The sequence below is a fragment of the Chiloscyllium punctatum genome, chromosome 4, assembly GCF_047496795.1.
Source record: "Chiloscyllium punctatum isolate Juve2018m chromosome 4, sChiPun1.3, whole genome shotgun sequence".
Taxonomy (NCBI): domain Eukaryota; kingdom Metazoa; phylum Chordata; class Chondrichthyes; order Orectolobiformes; family Hemiscylliidae; genus Chiloscyllium; species Chiloscyllium punctatum.
The window spans coordinates 83,562,539-83,579,594 of NC_092742.1; the positions used below are offsets into that span (position 1 = coordinate 83,562,539).

Below are 17,056 nucleotides of genomic sequence, written 5' to 3' on the forward strand. Positions count from 1 at the left end.
TTTTTAATTTTTCTCTGGCCATAAGAGATGTGCCAGAGAACTAGAGGGCTTCTAATGTGGTTCTACTCTTCAAGAAGGGTGGTAGAGAGAGATTGGGGAATTATGGGCCAGGTTGTGTCTCCTTGGTAGGAGGGGAACCTTGGAGAAAATTCTAAAGGAGTGAAGTAATCTTCATCTGGAGAGGCAAGATTTGATCAGGGATAGTCAGCGTGGCTTTGTCAGAGGGCGGCCATGCCTAGCACATTTGACTGAATTTTTTGCGGAGGTGACCAGGCGTGTAGACCTAGGTAGTGCAGTCGATGGATTTCAGCAAAACCTTTGATAAGGTCCCATATGGGAGACTGAAGAAGGTATAAGGACAAGGGATCCAGTGTAACTTGGCAGATTGAATGCTAGAGACAGAGGGTGGTGGTAGAAGGCTGTTTTATATGACTGAAGCAATGTAGATGAGAATGTGGGAAGGGATAATAAGTTTGTGGATGACACAAAGGATTGGTTGGGTTATTGACAGTGCTGAAGAGGGCCTTTGGTTACAGGAAGGTATAGACTGGACAGATGGGTGGATCAGTGTCAGATGGGATTTAACCCTGAAAAGTATGAGGCCATGCACTTTGGAAATAGTCACAAGACAAGGGAGCAAGAACTCCATGAACAGTAGGGTGCTAGGAATCTCAGGAAAAGAGGGATCTTGGAGTGTTTGTACATAAAAATCTGAAGGTGGCAAGTCAGGTTAATAGGACTGTTAAGAAGACATATGAGGCAGTTGGTCTTATCAGTCGTCATGATTTGGTGATGCCGGTATTGGACCGGGGTGTACAAAGTTAAAAATCTCACAACAGGTTATAGTCCAACGGGTTTAATTGGAAGCATTAGCTTTCGGAGCGCTGCTGAAGGAGCGGCACTCCAAAAGCTAGTGCTTCTGATTAAACCTGTTGGACTATAACCTGGTGTTGTGTGATTTTTAATCTTATAATCGTGATATAGATTATAGGAGTGGGAAGTTATCTCAGAGGTGTACAGAACTTTGGTTAGGCCACACCACACTACAGGAAGAATGTAATTGCATTGGATGGAGTGCGGAGGAGATTCACCAGAATGTTGCTGGGGTGGAGCATTTCAGCTCCGAAGAGAGGCTGGGTAACCTCGGTTGCTCTGTTTTTTTTTAGAGTGGAGAAGGCTAAGAAGGGGCTTGATTGAGGGGAATGGATGAGGCTGCTTCCCCTGCGCCCACCCCCCCCAAAAACAACCCCGGTTGAACTGTAAATAATGAGGTGACGTGATTTTAAGGTGAGAAGCAGGAGAGTTTGAGGGGGACAAATGGCATCCAGAAAATGGTGGGAATCTGGAATACACTGACTGGGAGGGTAGTGGAGGTGGGAAACCTCATACGTTTACAAAGCACATGGATGAATACTTGAAGTGGGGATTAGTGTAGATAGGTCAGTGCAGGCTCGATAGGCCAAAGGGACTCTTCTGCATTGTATAATTCTATGAACTGATTAACCTGAGACTATTCTAGTAATTCTCTTCTGAATGCACTAAGGCTTTGCCATCCTCCCTAAAGAGTGTTTTGCAGAATTGGATAAGGCTGTGCCTTACCCAGTGTTTTATGAAGGTTTCTCATAATTTCCCTGCTTTTGCAATCTCTAATGATAAGGATTCAATATGCTTTGTAAGTGACCTAGTCAGCTTATCAAGCCACCTTCAATGATTGTGTGCATGCACTCTCACATAGAGCCATAGAGATGTACAGCATGGAAACAGACTCTTCAGTCCAGCCCAATCTAGTGCCACCTGCCAGCACCCGGCCCATTTCCCTCCCAACCCTTCCTATTCATATACCCATGCAAATGACTCTTAAATGTTGCAGTTGTACCAGCCTCCACCACTTCCTTTGGCAACTCATTCCATACACGTACCACCCTCTGCGTGAAAAGGTTGCCCCTTAGGTCTCTCTTATATCTTTCCCCTCTCCCCCTAAACCTATGCCCTTAAGTTCTGCACTCCCTGGCCCCAGGGAAAAGACTTTGTCTATTTATCCTATCCATGTCCCTCATGATTTTGTAAACCTATTTCCACAAAACTAACTTTGAGAAATACTTAATTCTAGGAGGAATTTGGCATTGGGTCAACTCATAGCTGCAGTGCTGAGCCTTAAAAATCTGTAGCATTGAGGAGCTATCTATATTAGGAAGTGGTTTAATTTTCGGTCGTGTAGTTGGAGCTTTGATCTTTACATGTGTTTTCTGTTTGCTAATAATATCAGCAATTTGAACCCAAGCTCCTGGCTAATTAAGATGTTGTTTCTCATTTTATAAAGCTCTATATAATGGTCCCATCATAAATCCAGTGTTCCAATCTTGTTCAATAAATGTAGAAACCTTGCATTAATGTATTTAGTGTCAAATTTTACACTTTCATTACCAACTAAGTTATAGCAGTGTACGTTGAGTGGTTAGAACATTGACACCGCAAGGACGTGATGCCCCAGATTTTCCTGTCAAATTAGCAGGACTAACTGCATATATATGTACATTTGGTTGCGCCAGGCAGGAGAGGAAATTGCATTTAAACTCAAATATCCTAAGGTTGCTGCCCTAGTTACTATGATGCAGCTTTAATTACTTCTGAAAATGCAGAGCATCTTTTTTGACCGCCTTGACTGTGAACTGCTTTGATTGTGAAGTTGCTGTTTTAATTTAGGATAATGCAGAATTGCATAATACAGAAAGGTCATCTGCCCAACTTGTGTAGTAAAAATGTCTCAGCATTCAAGTCTCCTTCCATTTATCTCTGGCTTTTAGTTCATCTTGGCCTTTTAGAGTAACCTTTTTCTAAAACCATACTCTCTCAATTTTTCTCTCCAATCATTTAACTCAATCACTTTCTATGCTAGCGAACTACAACACAAGAACAAAATGTAATCACTGAATAAAGACATTCCTTCTTATTCTCCCTTAATTTATGTAAGTGTCTTTATATTGGTAGCTTCTAGTTTGGAATCTCTCAAATGGAGATATTCTCCCCTCATCTAAACTCACCTACTCTTTCAAACTTCTAATCTTTACCAGAACATTTCTAGACTTTTTTCCCTGAAGGACAATTGCACCAATCTGTTTGATCGTTCCTGACAGTTACAATCTCTGAAATGTCGTACCATCTTTGTCAGTCTTTTCAGTGTATCCTGTCAATAATGGGTTGAGTATTTGTAACGTGCTGTTGAGGGGTTCCTCTTTCTGTGCCACCCCCTTCTGAGCCATTGACAGCCAGTTGGTACACACACAGATGTTGGGTGATGGACAATGGCACACAAATTTGTAACCTAACCCACTTTCTCCACCATATGACCATGTAACTGATGAACTGCACAGTCCTTTTGCCCACCTTTCAAGCTGGATTGAATCATAGAATCCCGACAGTGGGGAAACAAGGCCACAACAGGTTCACACCGACCCTCCGAAGAGTAACCCACTCAGACCCATTCCCCTACCCAACTGAAGCCCCTAAACTATGCATCCCTGAACACTATGGTCAATTTAACGTGGTCAATTTAACGTGGCCAATTCCGCTAACCTATGCATCTTCAGTTTCTGGGAGGAAACCGGAGCACCCAAAGGAAACCCACGCAGACATGGGGAATGTGTGCAGACTCCACACAGTCGCCCCGAGGCTGGAATCGCACCCAGGTCCCTGATGCTGTGAGGCAGCAGTGCTAACCACTGAGCCACTGTAGCACCCTAGGAATGTACTTGCATAGAGAAACCATATCTCTGAAATACTCCAGAGTCTCAAGTGAAATTAATCAACAGGTAGATGGGTGAATTAAGTTGCTGCACACCAAATCTCTCAAACAGTCGGGCGGCATGGTGGCACAGTGGTTAGCACTGCTGCCTCACAGCGCCAGAGACCAGGGTTCAATTCCAGCCTCGAGCAACTGTCTGTATGGAGTTTGCACATTCTCCTCGTGTCTGCGTGGGTTTCCTCTGGGTGCTCCGGTTTCCTCCCACAGCCCAAAAGAAATGTGCAGATTAGGTGAATTGGCCATGTTAAATTGCCCGTAGTGTTAGGTGAAGGGGTATAAAATGTAGGGGAATGGGTGGGTTGCTCTTCGGAGGGTCGGTGTGGACTTGTTGGGCCGAAGGGCCTGTTTCCACACTAAGTCATCTAATCTAAATAATCATGTAATCTAATTTTAGTGGTGCCAGTTGAAGAGTTTGTTGTTTTTGACCAATGTGCTGGCAGAACTCGGTTCTTTGTATAGTGCAGTGAGATATGCAAGCTTAGGCATACAGATGCTCATTTCAATGCCTTATCTGTTAAATTCCATGTCTCCACCAAATATTTCTGTGTCAGTGATCTCTCCTATAAGCAAACTCCAAGCTTGTGATAAGCTGGAGCATATCTTTACCTTTCACTGTTTTGTAGATTGATCTGTGTCCTTAGAAATAAAATATTAAATGGGCACCATGATGTTTCATGTGTCCCATCTGTACGTTTCAGAAGGCAGGCAAAATAGACAGGCAGGAGGCTGGAAGAATGCAGCAGGCCAAGCAGCATCAGGAGGTGGAGAAGTCAGCATTTCGGGTATAACCCTTCTTCAGGACTGGAGGTGGGTGTGGGCTAGCTGCAGATAAAGGGTATGGCGGGGGCAGAGTGGTGAAGTGGGGATGGGTGAAGGTGGGTAGACGGTACGATCTGGTTGGTCATTGGGATGAATGAATCTGGTTGGTGGCAGGGAGCAGTGGAAGGGAGGGGGAGGGGCTGGGAAGGGAGTCGGGGGATGGGGAGGGAGGTTATTAGAAATTGGCGATCTCCGTGTAGGCTCTCTGGACTGTAGGCTGCCCAGGCGGAAGGTGAGGTGTTGTTCCTCCAATTTGCAGTGTGATTCATTTTGCAAATGGCAGAGACCAAGGGCGGTCATATCGGAAAGGGAGTGGGAGGGGGGAATTGAAATGGGCGGTGACTGGGAGGTCCGGTTGGCCCCTATGGCCCCGGCTGTGAAGCTCGGTGAACCGTTCCCTAAGTTTACATTTGGTCTCCCCGATGTAGAGAGGACCATATCGGGTGCACCTGATGCAGTAAACTAGGTTGGAGGAGAGGCAGGTGAACCTCTGTCTCATCTGGAATGGGGGTGGGGAGAGTAGCACAAACCAAGAACTCTCAAAGAGAATGGTCCTTGCAGAAGGCAGAGAGCAGTGGGGAGGGGAAGATGTTCTTGGTGGTGGAGTCTAGTTGGAGTTGGCTGAAGTGTTTAAGGATGATGTGTTGGATGTGGAGACTGGTGGGGTGGTCAGTGTGGACCAGGTTGGCTCTGTCTTTATTGCGCTTGGTGGGGCGGTATTTAAAGCAATGGAACGGTGAATGGAGGTCGTGAGTCGGATAGCTGTCTGGATGACGAGGGAAGAAAAAGCACGTTGCTTAAGGTAGGTGGACATCTAGGATGCTCGCGAGTGGAAATGTCTCATCATCCAAGCAGGTCGGGTGGAGGCAGAGGAGTTGGGAGAAGGCAGGCAAACAGATGTGTACAGATCAACTGTACTGAGTTGATGCTAATTGTTCACTAAGAAACCAGTTTATTTTAGACACCACCATCACAGAGCAGAATGCATTTTTCTTTGAAATTTTGTCTACTTCCTATCATTTCTAAAACTTCTAAAAGGATCTGTGTAAACTTAGCCCATGGTTATAGGCTTTGCTTCATTTCAGGCATTATTATTTGCTGAAGTTACTGATACAGGCAGCAGATGGGAACAAGTGTTCTCTCTTCTTGAAGTTTCAGAATGTAGCACAAAAGCACAATCTCTGACTCCCTCACAACATTAAAGTCCTATTGCCAGTTCAGGAAAATAACAGCCTCAGACCCCATACCTCCCTTTGGCACAGGACCTATAGTAATAGATTTGCCAGTTAGGGCTACTTCTGTGCTCAATAAATATAAGACATTCAAGCTTTGTTTCCAATTCTCTCTGGGATGTGTTGTTCAGCTTATGCGCTCAAATCGATGTGCTCAACAGCTTTTAAAGCCTAACCCTTGGGCCGCTTCATCTGAATTCATGGCCAGTCATTGCTTCAACTGCTCCAAGGTATTTTTTTTTTATATATTGCTTTCAGATCAGAAGGTTTGCTAAACCTTTGAGAATTCATTACAATCTTGAACTTGACCTTGTGCAGCTCACTATATTGTCTCTGATACAAAAATACTTCCCAGGCCAATTGTGGGGGTGGGGGGAAAAATAAGTGAAAACATGACAGACATTTTCTCCAGCACCAAGTTGAAGTGTCAGCCTAGATATATGTGCTTAAGTTCTGCAGCCTTCTAACCTCTTGCCAAGATTATTCTTGCACTTGCATTGCCAGTCTAATGGACGAGTCTCAGCAGTCCATACTTTAATATCTGTTCATACTGGAAGATCTAGATGAACCTTTAGGAATGGGCCCAGGATAACTAACCAGTGGCAAACCCTGTCTAACTGTTATGTACCTTTTTAGTTACAGGGCTTATCTAATATTCTAATAAGCTTCTTCCCTTGTAATAATCATTGTCTTCAATTTGAAATACCAGTTTTCTTCACAAACAATCATGTATAATCAGTAATTGTTGAGTTTCTGTTATGAATTCAAATGTACACAGTAAAAATGGAATCTGTGAGGAGATTCTAGATGGCGGCAGTCTGAACAGTCTGCTGTGTTGTGCGCTGTGCCATACCCCAGGTAAGGTGGGCTCCTACCCACCGTGCCCCCCCCCCCCCTCCTGAGGAAAGTTTGTAAAGTAAGTAGAATACCTAGAGCTCTTTTAAATCAAGATTTGCCAGATCTGGAGCTGAAATGAAGATATCAGGGGGCACTCCCCTACTATGACGGGCACTTACCTAGACTCCCGTGGCGGCATCCTTAAGCTCAGTGGGGCAACAGCATTTTCTCACGGAGTTCACAAAACTCTGTGGAAAAAGTTGAGGTAGTGCTGGAACCAGTTACTGCCATGCTGACAAAGCATGAGCAGGAGATCTGGACTTTGGATCAGTGTGCAGAATGGGTAGAACAGAGGACCACTGCCTTGGAGGCCACGACGGAGAGCTGTGAGGGGTGGATAGGTTTGGGCCTTGCAGGAACAAGTAGACGACTTTGAAAACTGAGGTCGGAGAGAAAAGTCTCTGGATTGTGGGATTGCCGGAGCATGAAGAAGGTGAAAACCTTGCTGATTTTCTTGAAATGGCTTCCAGAGTTGCTGGGCCTGGAGATTGAGTCGTGCTGGGTGAGTGTGGAGCGGGCCCACCGGGTCACGATGCACAGGTCCAGACTAGCCCAGCGCCCTCGCCTGGTCCTCATGCGACTCCAGCATTATAAGGGAAAGCACTTCATAATAGAAACAGCCAGAAGTCTGGGAAAAGATCCACAGGCTTTGGCTTATAATGGTTTGAGGATAATGTTTTTACATGACTTTTCTGGGGCCATAATTGAGAAAAGGAAGACCTTTGATGAGTAAAGAAAAAAATTAAGAGATTTAAACATTCAATATTCTCTGATGTACCTGGCAGTGCTACGTTTCAATTATGGGGGAACTGTCTACAACTTTGACTTGATGGTGGTTCTGCGGCAAGTGGCGAAATGTAATATAGTACAATGTAGTGTACTTTAATTTTAGTGGATTGTAATTTAATTTCATTTTATTTAATTTGAGTTTATGCTAATTTGGCTTGTGTATATGAGATGACTATCTTGAAGAATAGGCAGTTTATTGTCAATGTTACTATAATATATTACGATCATATTTCTACTTTTGTACTTTTATAACTTTTCTCAGTTTGCTTTTTGTAAAAGTGAAAAATTTTTTCAATAAATATACACATTTAAAAAACAGGAATCTGTAGCTGTGTTGCAGTATAATTGACAGCACTAGTGGAAATTGCTTTGTAGTCTGTTTTGTGTTACACAGCTCCTCAACCTGTACTGTAGGATAACTCTGCTGTTCCAACCAATCATTGTTCCTATTTTAGTTCCTTTACTGAACTGTATATGTATAAAAATGACTTTGCAAAACTGTGTGCAACTCTGTAGTTCAGTCATAATTTCAACACATCTTGCTCCCATTAGTTCTAGCTGGCTAACACTGCTTCATCCAAAGATCTCATTTAGCTTTGTTATCCTGTGTGTAGTGTTTTCCAAGGTTGATTAGTAGTTAATAGTTGCAAGGAACAATCTTCCACTTAACTTGTCAAATAGATGAAATGGTTTTTTTAAAAAAAAACCCACAGCTACAAGAACCAAATTAAACCTTTTAAACAATGACTGTTCAATGGTGTTTTATTTTCTCTTTTGGGAATGTTACATCCAGTCGATTGCTAACTTTCTTCATGAAGATTCAGATTTTGCGATTTTTAGGGCGGCACGGTGGCACAGTGGTTAGCACTGCTGCCTCACAGCGCCAGAGACCTGGGTTCAATTCCCGACTCAGGCGACTGACTGTGTGGAGTTTGCACGTTCTCCCCGTGTCTGCGTGGGTTTCCTCCGGGTGCTCCGGTTTCCTCCCACAGTCACAAAGATGTGCAGGTTAGGGTGAATTGGCCATGCTAAATTGCCCGTAGTGTTAGGTAAGGGGTAAATGTAGGGATGGGTTGCGCTTCGGCGGGTCGGTGTGGACTTGTTGGGCCGAAGGGCCTGTTTCCACACTGTAAAGTAATCTAATCTAATCTAAGTCGTCCCTTGTTTTAAGTAGAACAGCTTATATGTAGGCAGTCAGCAATTGCCTAAATGAAATTATTTTGACCTCTAGTTTGGAAAACAAACTGTCAGCTAAGTACAAATTAAAGCAATGGCACAATACTTGCAGCGCAATTTTTCAAATTTTAGTGAAGCCTATAACTGAAAGCTCCAGCATTTTGTCAAAATAAACTTTGTAATACAATTGTAGTTTTTGTCTTGTGTAGTGGCTGGATCAATTTCAAACAGTAATGATGCAAATATGATTTATTTTCACTTGTCACAGCATTGTGGCTCAGACGACAGTGTCTCACAGTTAGGAGACCTTTGACTCTAGTATCTCAAATTATAACAAAAACTTCTGAAGAAGGGTTGCTGGGCCTGAAATGGTAACTTCACTTTCTCCCCACAGGTGCTGCCAGATCTGCTGTGCGTTTTCCAGCAATTGCTGTTTTTGTTTATGATTTACAACATCTGTACTACTTTGGTTATTTTGTTTTGGTCAGACTTGACCATTTTCAGTGTCTTTCCCTGAGGTTGTGAGAAAGTCTGGGAACTTGCTGCAGAAGAGGATAACTTCACCTTTTCTAACTATGTTGGATTGGGAACTGGATCTCCATTGAGAACAGACTGTGTTTTCTACTCCATCATAACCTCAATATTCCCATTCTACTCTAGTGTTCTAAACTAATTAAAAAGATTAGATTAGATTCCCTACAGTATGGAAACAGACCCTTCGGCCCAACAAGTCCACACCGACCTCTGAAGAGTAATCCACCCAGATCCATTCCCCTATCCTATATTTACCCCTGACTAATGCACCTAACACTATGGGCAATTAATCTGACATGCACATCTTTGGATTGTGGGAGGGAACAGGAGCACCTGGAGGAAACCCACGCAGACACGGGGAGAATGTGCAGAGTCCCCACAGATAGTCGCCTGAGGCTGGCATCAAACCCGGGTCCCTGGCACTGTGAAGCAGCAGTGCTATCCACTGAGCCATCATGCCACTCATTTATTTAAGTCTATTGTTGCATATCCTTCAAAGAGCATATCAGCAATTGCAGACAATTTTGCACTGAGCTATCAGAATATGGTGTCACAATAGGAAATCTTCTGGAAATAACATGATTGATCCCTTTCCGAATTCTTAGTGAAGGTAATTTTTGACTTAATCCTGAAATGGGAGATCCCAATCCAGGATGATTTAATCCTAATCCTAATGCGTTGGTACACGTAGCTGAACGCCTTTGCATCATGGACAGACCGCACTCATGAGTTTCTGCTCCTTATTGTTGTCCACTTCTTATGATTTATTGTCTCTCGTTTGACAATGCGACCATTGCTTGTCTTGCTGTTTCTTGATACTATTGAGACAGCCAACCAAATAATTGGAACAAACCTCCTGCTCCTGAATAACAAAAGTGTGAGTATTGAAAATTCTGAGTCAAGTGCTCAGTTTTAGTGTTATATGCTAATCGTTTTAGAAATGGCACATAAGTTTGTGCTTATGAATTTGACCAGAGTAAACATTGAATTCTGGCAAGTCTCAATAAATAGTTTGTTTTTTCTAGTTTCTTTTCGAGATTCTTACGAGTCAAACTAATTATTTTCCCCCACTTTGCAGATTGATCCGGCTCTTGAAGCTCAATTAAACAAGAATAAAAATAAAATTTCAGTGGAATCAGAGTATGAGGTAGAGTATACAAATCAGACAGCCTTGATTAACTGATCTGAAAATGTTTAATATTCATCATCTAAGCTTGAGGCTATTTCATTTTGTTCCTTTATTCTTTAATTAGTCGATGGTCCTGATACATAGTTTGATATATTTTATTAATTTAGTTCTTCTTTTGAAAAGAATTCCACTTTTGATTGTTATCCAGAAAGTCCTATTGACCATACACACATCTGAACAACAGATGTTGAGGGGATACTATTGGGGATCTGTCATTCTGCTTACAGCAATGTCTAGGTTTACAAGTACATGGTAGCTGCTTAATACATACACAAAGAAGGTATGGCAGAGTTATGCTAATAGGCTAAATAAAGAGGAATGGGAGGAGACTCGTGAAGAGCACAAAGTCCAGCATAGACAAGATGGCCCAACGGCTATTTTTCTTTGCTTTGAATTCTGTTTATTTGCGTGAGGTGCTGGAGGACTAGTGATCCAACCGGGAGCCTTGCATTTAGTCAAACTGGAGACAATTTGAACTGCCTGTTATGCAGAGAGAAACTACTTGTTTTTGCTGTTTGGTTTGGAGTGTTTTAGGGAGGGGAATGGATTCAGCTGGATGCCTGCAAGATGACAAAAGAGCTGCTGTTCTAAAATTTATCAAAGCCAACAGTTTCAGAGTTGAGACTGAATATTGTATTAAGCTTGACATGATTCTCACCAACAGTGGAATGTGAAAAATGATGAGGCAGAGTGTGGAATACTACAGCACCATAAATGGCCTTTTGATTTTCTGACTTGGTATTACGTCTGTTGGCCATTCACAAAAGCTGGCTTTAGGACTTGTTTACCCTCCTTCTTTTCCTGACTTGTGCTGTTCCCTGTCTCTGTATCACATTTCACACCTCCCTGTTTAACATGGTCGTGGTTCTGAGCAGTTTTTGCTTTCTCCTGACTGATGCAGGAGTGTCTGTGGGGACTGTTTGGCAGGGAGGAAAGAAAGAGTATTGTTCTTGGGAGGGTTGAGGCTGCTGGGATTGACTGAGGTTAGCATAATGATTAATGTTACCCCGCCACAAGCTATAGGATTGATTATAATGACCTTTATGTCCATACTGTCCCATGAGAAGGACTTGTGCCATCCATCGGTAGTTCTCATTCAGCCTAATTAATTCTGATCCCTCTGATGTGCACAGGGTAGCACAGGCATGAATTCCTGTGGCACTTCCAATATTACACTTTATACAGGAGAAACAAAGGTTTTCTGGCACGTGGCCAAGGTTTAAAAATAAAACAGCTCATCAAATAATAACATTTTTGTGGTATCTGCAATTTCCTTGTACTACAACAATTTCAATACAAAAATTAATTCCAGACACAAACTAAACTGCAGCATGATGAACTAATTGTACACAGTATACTTGCAAGCAGCTGCCAGAGTGGATGTGATGCTTGTGTAACTAGCTTCTCACTTTTTAAACCAGTGCACGTTCAAGCTCTTTGTCAAGGGCTACAATCCTGAACAAAATATCTTCCCTGAATGCTCTTTCAGATGTTCCATATTCTGCTCCATGAAAGCAGAGAAGGCCCAGGGACTTCCCAAACAATGTGCTCTTTACAACTGCTGTGAGACTGTGGCTTGGTATTTCCCCTCAAAGGTTGGAAGTAGAGAGGATGGATAATTCCATTTCCATTTTAATGGGATGGTGAGAGCAGATCCCATGTTAAAATAGCATCTAAAGTATTGTCTGTTAAAGGAAATCAGATTAGAAAAAAGCTAAAAGAAATGAATTACTTGGGAAGGGCGAGGAGAAAGATAATTTCTTTAAGAAGATACTTTTTTCCCAATGTGGTCATCCTAACTTGTTGGTGATGGGAGCATGGTGTTCCTTTTTTTGTTGTATTTTTCTTTCCTCTCCTCTTCCAGTGCAGACAAATATTAGGATGCCTGGGGAAATCAAATATCCATAGCATGTGAGAGAAATCAATAGGAAAGGCACGCAACTTGTTATAGAGTTCCCTTACTTTCTCTCTTGTGAAGATATTTGAACATAGCCTCGTATAGAAACACATGAAAAGGTGGCTCCGAAACAGGGAGAAAATAATAGCAATGACTAGCAAAAGAACAAAAGGATATCAGCTGAGAGGTGATAAATAGAGTCATAAAGATGTACAGCACGGAAACAGCTTCAGTCCAACTCGTCCACACCAACCACATATCCCAACCCAATCTCGTCCCACTTGCCAGCACTTGGCCCGTATCCCTCCAAACCCTTTCTATTCACATACCCATCCAGATGCTTTTTAAATGTTGCAATTGTACTTGCCTCCCTCCCTCCTCCACTTCCTCTGGTAGCTCATTCCAATTATGTATCACCATCTGCGTGAAAAGGTTGTCCCTTAGGTCCCTTTTATATCTTTCCCCTCTCACCCTAAACCTATGCCCTCTATTCTGGACTCCCTCACCCCAGGGAAAAGACTTTTGCCTATTTACCTTATCCGTGACCCTCATTATTTTTTAAACCTCTATAAGGTCACCCCACAGCCTCCGACACTCCAGGGAAAACAGCCCCAGCCTATTCAACCTCTCCCTATAGCTCAAACACTCCAACCCTGGCAACATCCTTGTAAATCTTTTCTGTACCCTTTCTAGTTTCACAACATGCACTATTCCTAAAGTGGCCAAACCAATGTCTGTACAGCTGCAACATTACCTCCCAACTCCTATACTCAATACTGTGACCAATAAAGGAAAACATACCAAATGCCGCCTTCACTATCCTATCTACCTGCGATTTCAAGGAGCTATGGACCTGCACTCCAAGGTCTCTTAGAGTCATAGAGATGTATAGCATGGAAACAGACCCTTCAGTCCAACCTGTCCATGCCGACCAGATATGCCAACCCTGGGGCTGTTTTCCCTGGAGTGTCAGAGGCTGTGGGGTGACCTTATAGAGGTTTAAAAAAATCATGAGGGTTATGGATAGTCCCACCTGCCAGCACCTGGCCCATATCCCTCTAAACCCTTCCTATTCATATACCCATCCAAATGCCTCTTAAATGTTGCAATTGTACCAGCCTCCACCACATCCTCTGGCAGATCATTCCATACACGCACCACCCTCTGCGTGAAAAATTTGCCCCTTAGGTCTCTTTTATATCTTTTTCCCTCTCACCCTAAACCTATGCCCTCTAGTTCTGGACTTCCCTGACCCCAGGGAAAAGACTTTGTCTATTTATCCTATCCATGTCTTTTGGTCACAACCCTCCACCACCACCCACTCTCTTCTACCTTCGAGCCAGTTCTGTATCCAAATGGCTAATTCTCCCTGTTTTCCATGAGCTCTAACCTTGCTAACCAGTCTCCCATGGGGAACACCTTGTCGAACACCTTACTGAAGTCCATATAGATTGCATCTACCGCTCTACCCTCATCAATCCTCTTTGTTACTTCTTCAAAAAACTCAATCAAGTTTGTGAGACATGATTTCCCACGCGCAAAGCCATGTTGACTATGCTGAAACAGTTCTTGCCTTTCCAAATACATGTACATCCTGTCCCTCAGGATTCCCTTCAACAACTTTCCCACCACTGACATCAGGCTCACTGGTCTGTAGTTCCCTGGCTTGTTCTTACCACACTTCTTAAATAATGGTAAGGAAAAGCCAGGGAACTATAGACCAGTGAGCCTGATGTCAGTGGTGTGTTAATTTCTTTTTGATGTGGGGCATTATATAGATTCCACTACATTTGTAAAAACTCTTTATTTCTTTAGTCACCGCCTTGCTACCATTTTAATTATTTCATAAATGTTCAATAGTCATAAGCTTTCCAGTCATCTTGTTTAAGAACCTGTTGGTTTTCTGAGACCATATGAAAGTACAATTCTTTTCCTTTTATTTAAAACAGAAACTACAGCAACAGAACTTGGATGACTGGGTAAATATCCGAGGTCCACGTCCCTGGGAAGATTCAAAATCTTACCAAGATCAGCAGCGGAAGACTCAAAATGCAAACAATATCATTAATGCGAAACACTGATCTTGATATATTTACATCTGATCACTGGACATCTAGCTAAGCTGAAGATGGCTCTTCCTGAAAAGTTGAAGAGTACGTTTGCATTGATTTGATAGAGATGGTACTTTATTGCAATATAGTTTAAAATGGCCGATTGGAGACTTTGGAAAAGGAACTGCAGAGCGTATTGTAAATCTTTTCCGATGTATCTGATTGACTTTTGCTTTTTAAATAAAATAGCCCTTGATTTCATTGAGTGTACAATGAAAAGTGAGTTGTAAACTATTGCTGAGAGAAAATTGACAAACAAATGCTGTATCTTTATTTACTTCTCCAGTTAGTATTAGTACACTGCTCTCGTTCAGCAGTCGTCTTCTGTTTCCTGGCAACCAGTTGCAGTAACTCTAAATTAGCGTGACACTGGACCTGTGTGCAGTGCTGCTCATCTTGGTGTCAGCTTTCGCTGTAGTTGGCCAGAACCAAGCGAAGTTGATTTTGGCAATCATATAATTGCCCCTATAATTGCATATCTCTGACATTCTATGAATGTATTTTGTGGAATTTTCACTGCGTAATGAGAACCCTAACTGGAACATGATTTGTTTAGTTAACAACTTGGTAGAACCGCTCTGGAGAAAATGTTTGTCTGTTTGATTTGTAGGTAACCTGCTGCAGTTTATTCACCATGAAAAGAAAGTAATGTAACCTTGATCATATTCATTAAATGTTGAATAGATGTATCATTTTGCCTTTCCCTTTCACTTCCCAAAATAACCTTGACTCAAACTTATGAACACAGATGTTGCATTGTTGCAGGAAGAAGTGCTGCCTGAATACAGTTCATGTCTCTGACTTCTTGGCCAAACAGTTGTAGGTTTGTGAACCACTTTGCACATGGTGGACAACAAATATACCAATTTCTCAAATGCAAAAACAAACATTCAATTAGTTTTGTCAAAACGCAACCTGATGCAGTTAATTCCTGACTGTATTTCAATTTGAGAGACAACATTGTGTAATACCTGCTGTGCCTAGACCAACAATGTTTGCAATTAATCCGTGGGCAAACTACTCTGGAGGTAATGTCACTGGACTAATAATGCAGAGCTTGAGCTAGTGCCTTGTGAAGAGTCTGATTCAAATCCAAGCAAATCTAAATCCTAGTCTCTGTAATGGTGGTTGGGCAAACACATCTTGTTCTTTAAGAAAGGAAATCTGCCTCCTTTCACTGTCTGATTTGCATGTGACTCTCTGGCCCCAGAGCAGTGTTTGTGGTTCTTAAAAAAACAAAGTATTCAGTTGAACCCAGTATCAGGCCGTCCAATCCTAAAAGGAATTAAACTGGTTGAACCAACTGGTATTGACTTAAGCAGCGGAGACAACAGGCACATCTGCCTGTAGACTCTGCAAGATCCTACTTCATAATATTTGAAAACTTCCAGGTATGTTGAAAAGGTGAGTAACCTTTGGGATATATTCCTCAGTTCAGTGTCACTGCGAACAAACTTTTTCTCCTCCAGTCTAGAATGTGACCTGACTGACTGTCCTGGGCACTAATAAATGGACCAGTGATTGTAACAAAGAAGGTTTACTCCATACAATTGTTAAAGGGATATATCACACGTTCAGGTATGCACTTCACCTCTGGAAAGGTAGCTGAATGAGCATAGACCCATTTCTGCATCGAAAATAGGAAAGTGTCCCACCATCAAAATGGACCGAAGATCAGCTGAGGAATGTAAGCAGGTAAGAATATTACTTTAAAGGATGGTCAACGTATATGTCACATTGTCCTATCTCGAGTAGAGGGGACATCAGGCAGTGATAAAGAATTGACCTGTATTTAATGATGACATAGTAATCCTAATAGCACTGAGATGTAATATTACAGTACCAACATCAAGGTTATTTAAATATTGCTAAGTTTAGAGTCAAAGCACGTTATTTGCTTTGGTTGTCAGATCTTATTCCATAATGGAAAGAAATGCTGTCCAAATGGATTGCATTTACAAAGCAGAGACCAAAATCAAAAGAAATTCTAGTGACGTTAACCTTTCCCTACAAGGTTATAGGAATCCCTGGGAATTGATTGATTTGAACATAATGGAAAATATTTCTATTGCTATGGAAGGCAGATTGTAGCTAAACCGTTGCATGCTCCTTGTGGGTTACTCATGGGAAGAACGTTGTGAACATCGATTCCAGTGCTTCCACATCCAAGCGTCATACCAAAGACTTAAGGAAAATAGGGCAAAAGGAATTTACCAAAGTATGTGGAGGAGGCACTATGATACTTGTCTCAGAGCAAGAACTGTATCAGACCTTCAACGGGGACAATAGGTTTGGGATCAGATTTCCTTTGGCCAAAGTGGAGAAATCACCATCCTCAACATCTTGCATAGTATAGACAGAACAAGGCAAGAGATGTTCGGAGGACCTGAATTACTTTGATAAAGCATAGCAGAAGAACTAGAAAACAAAGTAGTGGAAGAACAAAATTGTTTTAAAATTATGAATTACAGATAGAAAAAATAATATTTGTAGTCTTTTTGAAAACTAGTTTTTGCAGTTTTCTGACAATAGTAAAATGTTGGTTCAATCCTTATTTGTTAAAACTGAATTTTGTCCACTGAGCACTTATTTTTTTAAAGTCTTCATAAA

The 17,056-nt window shown here is 42.1% G+C and overlaps 1 protein-coding gene across 1 annotated transcript in view; it reads left to right on the forward strand.

Moving 5' to 3' along the window:
* The window catches only part of cox16 (cytochrome c oxidase assembly factor COX16), a 51,144-nt gene extending 36,009 nt beyond the window's left edge, over window positions 1-15,135 (forward strand). The window contains exons 3-4 of the mRNA XM_072569195.1: window positions 10,328-10,396; window positions 14,285-15,135. Of these exons, the coding sequence (XP_072425296.1) occupies window positions 10,328-10,396; window positions 14,285-14,416 (201 nt within the window). The 3' untranslated portion in view covers window positions 14,417-15,135. The remainder of the gene's footprint in view (window positions 1-10,327; window positions 10,397-14,284) is intronic.
* Window positions 15,136-17,056: the final 1,921 nt, after the last annotated feature.